The sequence below is a fragment of the Hordeum vulgare genome, chromosome 6H (assembly GCF_904849725.1).
Source record: "Hordeum vulgare subsp. vulgare chromosome 6H, MorexV3_pseudomolecules_assembly, whole genome shotgun sequence".
Lineage (NCBI taxonomy): Eukaryota > Viridiplantae > Streptophyta > Magnoliopsida > Poales > Poaceae > Hordeum > Hordeum vulgare.
Genome location: NC_058523.1, coordinates 8,180,966 through 8,190,064, shown reverse-complemented (window position 1 = coordinate 8,190,064; position 9,099 = coordinate 8,180,966). Strand labels below are relative to the sequence as shown.

The following is a 9,099-nucleotide window of genomic DNA, read 5'->3' as shown; positions in this document are numbered from 1 at the left end:
AGATCTAGGGGTGGCGGTGCCCGGTGTAATTTGTAGGATGGGGGAGGAGGACCTTCCCGAAGGTAGCATCTCGCGCCGGATCCGGTGCATAAAGTGACTTCACCACCCAACTTTGGACGGATCCCCCATCCCTGCCCAATCCCGGCTCGAGGGAGAGGGAGGGCTCGAGTTTGTAGCGCTATGACTCCCTTCGTGTTGTGTTGTTGCGTTCGAGGAGAGGACAATTATGGTGGTGGCGGCGGCGGCGGGAGGAAGAAGCCACTCCCTCTTCGAGCCCTCTTCCATCACCGACGGCGACTATTCTGTCACCACCGAGATAGGGAAGAGATTGGGGTGAACGGCAGAGATGTGGGGTTATTTGCAAATGTGTACTAAGTGGTGGTCGTCTTTTTACAAATTTGCATAGATTGTGTCGCGTGCGTTAGATGCAGATCGAATGGTCAGAAATCAAGGATGGCAGACACACACCATCATCACCAACTCAGATTTTTATAAGAGTAGAGATATTTGGAATAGTGCATCTTTTACCTTTCACATGGTTCTAGGAAGCGTTGAGCTTGTCGTTCATGTGAGGTGACACTCTGCATGGGACCGTGTCCAGTACCTGGTCTATCGCGTTTACTCCATCTAAGGTGTACAGTTTCGTATAAAAAGTCATTCTAGTTTAGTGCAAGCACATGGAATAAAAAATTCGTAAGCCCATGGCAGCCCAACCCACTAGTACATGGAGAGACCGACTTGTGAGATCCACTTGGTCAATAAGCAATCCAGGGCTTCCTCTAACTTCTCCTAGCTCCCTCGGTTGTTGGTTCTTTGATGTTCGGGTGTATCAACATATACCGAACTGGCTATATACACCAAAATGGATCTTTCTTTTCTCTAACTTCTCTACTTCCGTGAACCCACTTTGAGCGAGCCTGGAATCTGTGGGGATGTCATCTCGCCTTCTCCAACTGCACTGGAGAAGGATCAACCCTCCAAACTCGTCAAGATTCATATATGGAGAGTTACATCTTAAAGTTTGAGAAGTGCATGGATGAACCCATGGGCATATGAACCCACTTTGAAAAACTTATTTCTAAATGCCAAAAGAACCTGGAAAAAAAGTTGCATGCGTACCTCTTCACATTCTACGTGCACGCGGAAAGTTTCACGGGAAACTAACTTCCTTTTTCATTTGTGCAAAAAAAAAGATAGAAAATATATCGTGAAACGCTATTTAGAACAACTGGAAAAAAGTTACAAAGACACAACAAACATATTTTTTTCCTTAGAGAACTTTGTGCCGCACACACACAATCCTGACCCGGCCGGAGTTAAACGGGCCACGCACGCCAAGTGAACGGACCGGGACGCATGATGTCGTCTCTGGCCCAGGCACGACTCCTTGATCATACGGGTCGGCACGGCGGCACAGGATGTACATCAAGGCATGGTTGGGAGCTCCTATGCAGCGCTGCACACGTCAGTTAACGGTTCGGTGCGTGCAGCATCGCTGGAATGGGCCGGCCCACTAACTTGTTGTCCAGTTTTTTTATCTGTTTATTTCTGTCGATCTAGTTGAAAAAACGCTAAGATTTTTTGTTTGTTACGAAAATAAAAATATGAAATCTAAAAAGGTTTACAGATTTAAATAAAAAGGTTCATCCATTTGAAAAAAAAGTTCATATCTTTAAAAAAGGTTCATCAGTTTTGAAAAAAGTTCATCGGTTTGAAAAACAAATACAAAAATTGAAAAAAAAAATCATCCCATTTGGAAAAAGTGCATTAAATCTGAAAAAAGTACATAGAAATTCAAAAAAAGTTCATTTATTTTTTTTAAAGTTCATCGAAGTGAAAAAAAACCATAAACCTTTAGAAAGTTCATCAATCTTTACAAAAATTTCATCCATTTTCAAAAAGATGTTCATCAAATTTAAAAAAAAGTTCATAGCACTTAAATATTTTAGAAAAGGTTCATCGATTTTCAGAGAAAAGTTCATCAATCTTGAAAACTATTCGTAGAAATTTTTAAAAAAATCATCGATATTTAATAAAGTTCATGGAATTTTAAAAATAAATCGTCAAACGGGGCCTAGATGGGCTGGCCCATTTACGAACGTGACCGGCACCAGTTAACAAAAATGCACGTTAACCGATGCCTGTGACGTCAAATAGGAAATGATGGCACCGCTTATAGATTCAAAACAAAAATTAGAAAAATCAAGGCACGGCGAGGGTCCTGCGCTCGTGTGCCAGCCTGCCATAAGGATTCATGCGCTCGTGTTCGTCCATGCTTCATGTTATATGCACTTTCCAAAAGTAAAATAATAAATAATAAATGGGACGGGCCTGCACTCATGCCCAATCTCGCGGCTCAGGCACGGCCTTAGGCGGGCGACATGTCGGCACAACCCGTTTATGAACATGTCGGGCCAGGCCCACACGGGCCAAGCATGCGGGCTATCGGGCCGGCACGCGAAGACCGGTCTAACCGGTCAGGTTTGCACACATATATTGTGCAGATGTATGCGTGTTTTTTTTGTTTTTTGCACATTTTAAAACGTGTTTAAAATGCATCTATTGTAAAATGGGTTCATATGCGATTGCGTGCAGGACGTGCGCTCTCATAAAAGTATTCCCATGTATTGCTCATATCCCATCTCTTACAACAAATTTATGTCAAATAACCTTATATTGCATTCCGATCCAGACTTGAGTGGAATGATAGAAATATGTGTTCATATTTTTTCCCTAAAATTGAGTGGAATAGTTGGAACTTGTATTTTTCTTAAATAACTGGAATAAGAGTCTAGTGTATGTGAAATAACTAATTCAAAGTGTACTTTTATGAATTTGGATGAAATAATCAAAGTATGTGCTCAACTTTTCAAGAGTTGAGTAAAATAATTGAAATGTGTGTTCAATTATAATGTCCATGCAACTGATTTCAAAGATTATTAAAAATAAATTTCACAAGTTTAGTTTCACAAACGTACAAAAACTAATTTAAGTAATCAAAATATGTGTTTGGTTTCATTTGAAACAGTATAATGTTTGTGAATCCAATTTCAAAATTTCCCCTTTGGAACCACGAGGCCTTATTGGGTTCACACTTAAAAGGCACACACCCTTTGAGATTGTGTGCGACCGGATCGGAACTCATTTCCTACATTTTTACACTGGTGTTAAGTGTAACGTGTGCAATCTCTTCCGTTCGTTTCTAATCTAACGGCTGTGAAACAAAGTCAGGAAAAGCACATCCACAGTTCCATACATCTTGTGGATAAGTTAGATACAGACACCTAGTGCTACCAGCAAGAAGCAGTACTCAGGCAAACCTCCTGAAGTTCATTTGGAAGCCAAATGCAACAACTTGCCCAAGTAGCCTATAGTTTCAATATATATATATTCACAAGTCAGTTTGTTTTCATACTAAGTTGGTTTCTGCCGGATATTTTCTCCGGTCCGGTCGTCTTGTTCGCTGTGATTTTCTGGAACATTTTGCATCTGAAAATTTAAAGTGTCTCAAGCAACACTTTGATACGATATGGCAAGGAACATTAAATTCAAAAGAATACGCTGAGTGCCATTCTTTTTTCCTCCCCAAAAGGTAGATATAATACCTGAATGGGTGATTCCTTTCTTGGGTCGAGATAATTCAGTTTGACACAACAACACCCACAACTTAATTTTCAGCTCGATACAGGCGAGTTTCGCTGCATAACGTCACCACATTTCTTCTTCATGTTACACGACGATTCCAGAACATCCACCAAACAAGCACAATAGCAGTCACATCTTCTTGACACAAACAAGTATGATAGATACATTTCCTGGGTATGCCGCCCGCATTTCTTCAGATTGTGCAATGCTTGGCATTCAGGGGTAGGGTAGGTGGGCGCGAGCCAGAAGCAAGCACGTACCAGGCCCGCCTGCCCGCCTTACTTGCACGTACCAGGCCAGCCCGCCCGCTTTACTTGCACCTTGGGAAATGGGTGTTATCGACATAGCCTCCAGACATCGCCATCTGGACGTTTCTCTGGAACTTCTGCGGGTTGTCCCGGAGGACGGCCGCAGCTTCATGATTCAAGGGGTCCTCGTCATTGGGTTGCTGCAGGCATTACCAAGATGGTTTGTGACCCAAATACATGATGAGAAAACAAAACAGAAACAATTACTTTCCCTGACAGCTAATAAACTTTATCAGAAACCCAACAGATAAACTACATTTTGAATGGAAAATCTGCCCTTGCACAGTTAATCTAATATGATATGATGACACTTACTGAGAAAAGAAGGTTTAAACCATAGATTATGGTGTTGATATTCAAGACGGGCTTCCAGTCTTCACGCAGAATGTTCAGGCAGACATTTCCTTCTAGGTCAATATTGGGATGGTAAACCTGAAAGTTACTGTATTAGGAATAGTCAACTTATGATGATGATTGAAAGGAGTCAAAGCTGTGGTGCTTACCTTAGTCTTGCACTTGACCTTTGGAGCCTCGTGAGGGTATGAAGGAGATACTTGGAAGGTGAAAGTGAATGACCCACCTCTAAAAAAGAAAACATTGTGGATATTAGAATAACTGACTAATATTGCTCTGATCAACTGATTAAGAATAATACTGTATATCTCTATGGTGAGGGTCAGGCCTTGGTTCATCAGGGTAACCAGATAACTACTATACAAAGGTGGTCCAGTGTCCACGGTTTGAGGGGAAAGATTTAGGAGAAAGATGAGACAAACTGTAACAAAACAAGGACTTTAGATGAGAGAATGGATTCCCTTATTCTTGCTTCATGAAAACCATAAGACTAACCCTTCTTACATGAGTTGCTAGAAAAAACATAAAGACATACTGCTTCTAAGGAAATAAGGAAGATATGAACCAACACAAGGAAATATATCTGATATGAGAACTAGTACGGTCTGCTGCTTGTATGGCTCGATTGGAGCTACATGTAGACATAAATCATCAACTATAAAGGTGGCCAACAAAAGTAAGTTCTATCTCCATTAAGAAAACTGAATTAGTAGTGAAAAGATGAGATATAATGGCCAGGGGAGCAGGAACATGAATGCTATGGAACCGATGAAAAATAAAGAATAAACAGTAGTAGTTAACAACTGCTCTTCATGTTCCTATTAAAGTACTATAGAATAATCCTTCTTCATGCTATGTCGAGATACTTGCAGGAGTGTGATGTAATTGTAAAATAAAACTAACTTGATTTCTCTCATTAATCCATATTCATCAACAAATATTCCTTCAAGCACGTAACCAAAATGCTGACTGAAAATTGTCAACAGCCATCTAAAACTTCCTATCCCTCCATCTATGTGGCAATTAGCAACAGCGCATGTTTTTAAGTATAGCTTATAAAAGCTCAGTACAGAATACTATGACAAAAAGTTGAAAAGAAGAGTAGGCAAAAAAGAAGCATAGATAAAATACTTACAGATAGTATCCTTCGTCAGGCCGTAGAGTAGCTTCAAAGTTCATGAGATCATCCTTTCCATTTGGGAAGGAAATCTTAGTTGTCTTTGGAAGGTTAAGCTCAGCAATATCTGCGAATTAGAACAGAAAATTGTCAACAAGATCCATATTTTTGAGAACTATCCAAATAGGAAGTTGTGATATATATCATGAACATAAATCAGGAAGACATGAACAGATAGGTGGATATTATGTTATCACACAGGTTTGAACAAAGAAGAATCACATAATGTTCAATTTTTAATACGGAAGTATTTCTGTAGTGGATCATATTTCTCATATCAAATTGTAGTTAAAATAGTGCATTTGAGATTTAAACCTGGATATAAGATATCTGGGCCTTACTATAAAGAACTAGTAGTCTATTACATAGTATTCATGGCAACCATGGGGCACTGGCATGCCAGGTGACAATTACGCGATACCAATCGCATTCACAGCAGCAGATAATTGCTATTCCAGTGTGCAAAGACCAAAAAGGAAAACAGGGGATAGATGTGCCACCCAGGCACCCAGTAATATCACTCAGCATACTACCCCAACAAAGCTCAAGCCTGCACCCTCTCTCTTCTCATACCTATTGCCCAGTGCCACCACCCTTCAATACCCTACTACTTGCTACTTTAGCCATGTTGCCAGCTCATCCTCTCCTCCACACCCTACCATGCCCCATCATTCCCTCCCACCCTGCTAGGGTAGGACAGCTCCATCAGAACTAAATCCAATGGAAAAGAGAACGTGGTGGTACAGATCTGCACACACATGCACCATAAATTAGCGTGTTTCACAAATTCCCCATGACCTCCAGGCTAGGCAAGAGGCCAAGGTGGCCCTCCACAGGACCAGGATGGCTAGGTGGCACCTATGTTGACTGGGCATCAATGTGGCAACTAACTATGTTATGCAAGTCAAACAAAAGGTATAATTTCCTAATAATATAAATGTTACAAAGTACTCCCTCCGTAAAGAAATATAAGACGTTTAGATCACTACTTCAGTGATCTAAACGCTCTTATATTTGTTTAGGAGGGAGTAGTTAAGTAATCTAGTTAGGAGCAAAACTCCCTCCGGACTGGTAGTCACCTCACCACCAGCAGATAATTCTAGATTCTAAGTCACCTACTCACTAATCACGCCAAATCCGAAGCAGTTTTCTCGCCCTCAGCGATGCATTAACTAGACAATATTAATTTTCACCGCTGATTGGGCATTGGCAAGGGGTGACATGCACTCCGGACCACTGCTTGCAGGAGGCCAAGGGTCGGCCCATTAAACGGTGCATGCATGAGTTTCATGCGCACACTGATTGGCTTCTTTTACGGAGATAATTAATTGCTCAGGAGAGTTAGCTACCAACCCTGGTGCTGGCTCTATGGCCCTCCCGCCCTATATTCCCATCCAGAGGGAGTGCTACTTTGTAATGAGAAATGGAAAACAAAGAAATGACATGCTTACAGAGAGATGTGAATGCACATGGTTGCAAGAAATGGATTTCAGCATAGCACTTAACAATACACAATGTATAGCATGCCATCGTGGTGGATTAAGATAACCTCATTTGGTTGACCCTTGGCTAGTGGTTTTCATCTTAACTATAAGGTGCTCTCTAGTATACTTTTGTTATATAGAACACATGGGGTGAATTGTGAAAGACTCAGTGTGCAGCCATCAATAACTGTGATTACCTCATCTGATTTATCAAACAGAAGAATATATGTTCAACAGAAGCTTTACAAATGAGCACAAAAAGCGCAAGCTGAATGATATATCAACTGTCAACATTAGAAAGTGAGACACCAACTGGCTGAATGTCACACAAGATCAAATCATTTCTGGTCAAACAAACCTTTATGGAGACGTAATTCCCCTGGACTTTGCTTCTTAACAGGCGGCCCCCCATTTGAGTTGGCTGCCTCTTCCTTCTTCTGCCCCTTGATCTTAAAAAGGTTTATCATCTTTCTGTGGAGCATGAGAAGAGTAACGAGAATGAGCTAAAGAGAGGATACTTTTCTTAAAAACAAAGATGAAGACAAGACAAGTACCATTCCGGCTTAATAATGGTTTTACATACAAACATGTGGTAGTGATGAAGCATGAATTTTTAAAAATACTAGTCCAGTTAAATTTAATTACGGGGTTCTTCGATAACAAGTCAAGCATGTTGCTGTCAACCTATTCAACCCTGAAGGCATTAGCCCTGATTAACCTGAAGATAAAACAAAAGATAACCCTAACAAGATATATTTAACTCAAGAGGATATGAACAATAAAGCTGACACACCGGAATCTATATATTATACCTGGTTTCTTTCAAGAATGAACCAGTCAGCACAGGGACCGACACAATCTACCAACCGACAAAATCGGCAACAATTTAGCTCCTTGTATGTTCCTAAGCCCAACTAGGCTGCCTCATCCATCCCATACATAAGCAGAGGCAGGTAACCGACACCGACAAAACATTTGGTCGAACAAAGGCAGATAGGAAATCGAAGCGAAAAGCAGTTTTGTTTTATCATCAGATGAACCATGACGGATCGGCGGCCCTCTGAATCTAACACTCATACAAGCATCACGCAGGCCTAAACTGATTTGCGCACCTAAACCGACAGCTTTTTTTCTCGGAGCATCTTATTCGAAAGAGAATTTATCCTCCTAGAGGGTTTGTGCATCCAGCTCCAGCTCTGCCCGGCTGCCTCCTGCAGATCCTAACACGGCACGCACCCAGAAACCGTCTTCTCCGTCTAACGCGTCCAGTGGATTCATGAAGAGCGGCAGCGGCGGGGCGGCATGAGACGCTGCTACAGCGCGCAGCAGCGACGGGATAAGCAGCGGCGAGCCCATAGCAGCAGCAGCGGGTCCATACAGCGGTTCGGCACAGATCGGCGGACAGGAGCACGGCGAGAGGAGGAGCAGGGGAAGTACCAGCGGCCCGGGCGGGCGGGGGCGGAGCTCGGCGCCGAGGGGCGCGGATCCAGAGCGGCGACCGACGGGAGCGGGCGCGGCCGGCCCTGATCCTCGGCGGGGAGAGGATCGGCGGGCGGCGGGCGGCGACCGGCGGGGAGGCGCGAACCCTAGGTCGGTCGGTCGGTCGGTCGCTCGCGGTGAGGCGCCGGGTGGGAAGCGGAAGTGAAATAGGAGAGACGAGGGTGGGGAATCTAATGCGGTGGCAATCCGGCCGTAGTTTTCCCGCAAGTAGGAGGGCGATTCGGGTAAGGGTTCGAACACCCAAACCGGATTCGGTCCCGGCCCCGGTCCCATCAATCAATCATCTTCTTCTTTCTCCTGATTCGATTCCAATACCCAATTATTTATTACCTTCTTCTTCCTCGTCACATCAAAACGTCGGAAACAAATTCAGAAAAATGTAATCATCAATGTCAAGTCTGTGACATGAGCTCTGATGAATAAGGATACCACTATCCTCCTAACCGATCCAACAACACCTTGGTTTGCTTTCCAAGGGCCTTATTGACGCACCGAAGAAGTGATAAAACCGAAAAGACAAAAGAACATGAGCTTCTGCCGAATTAAGACCGAAGAATCACATGGGCTTGATGACAACTTTGGCCACCCGCCTTCGACACCGATATGGCGGGCATCGAAAGGATATGGGACA

At 42.9% G+C, this 9,099-nt stretch overlaps 1 protein-coding gene across 1 annotated transcript; it reads right to left on the bottom strand.

Moving 5' to 3' along the window:
* Positions 1 to 3,469: 3,469 nt before the first annotated feature.
* LOC123401985 (NEDD8-conjugating enzyme Ubc12-like) lies at positions 3,470 to 8,559 on the bottom strand. Its single transcript, XM_045095849.1, has 6 exons — positions 8,406 to 8,559; positions 7,327 to 7,439; positions 5,443 to 5,551; positions 4,457 to 4,535; positions 4,269 to 4,385; positions 3,470 to 4,093 (listed from the first exon to the last, which is right to left on the bottom strand). The coding sequence occupies exons 2-6, from the start codon at positions 7,433 to 7,435 to the stop codon at positions 3,956 to 3,958; spliced, it is 552 nt and encodes a 183-aa protein (XP_044951784.1). The 5' UTR covers positions 7,436 to 7,439; positions 8,406 to 8,559; the 3' UTR covers positions 3,470 to 3,955.
* Positions 8,560 to 9,099: the final 540 nt, after the last annotated feature.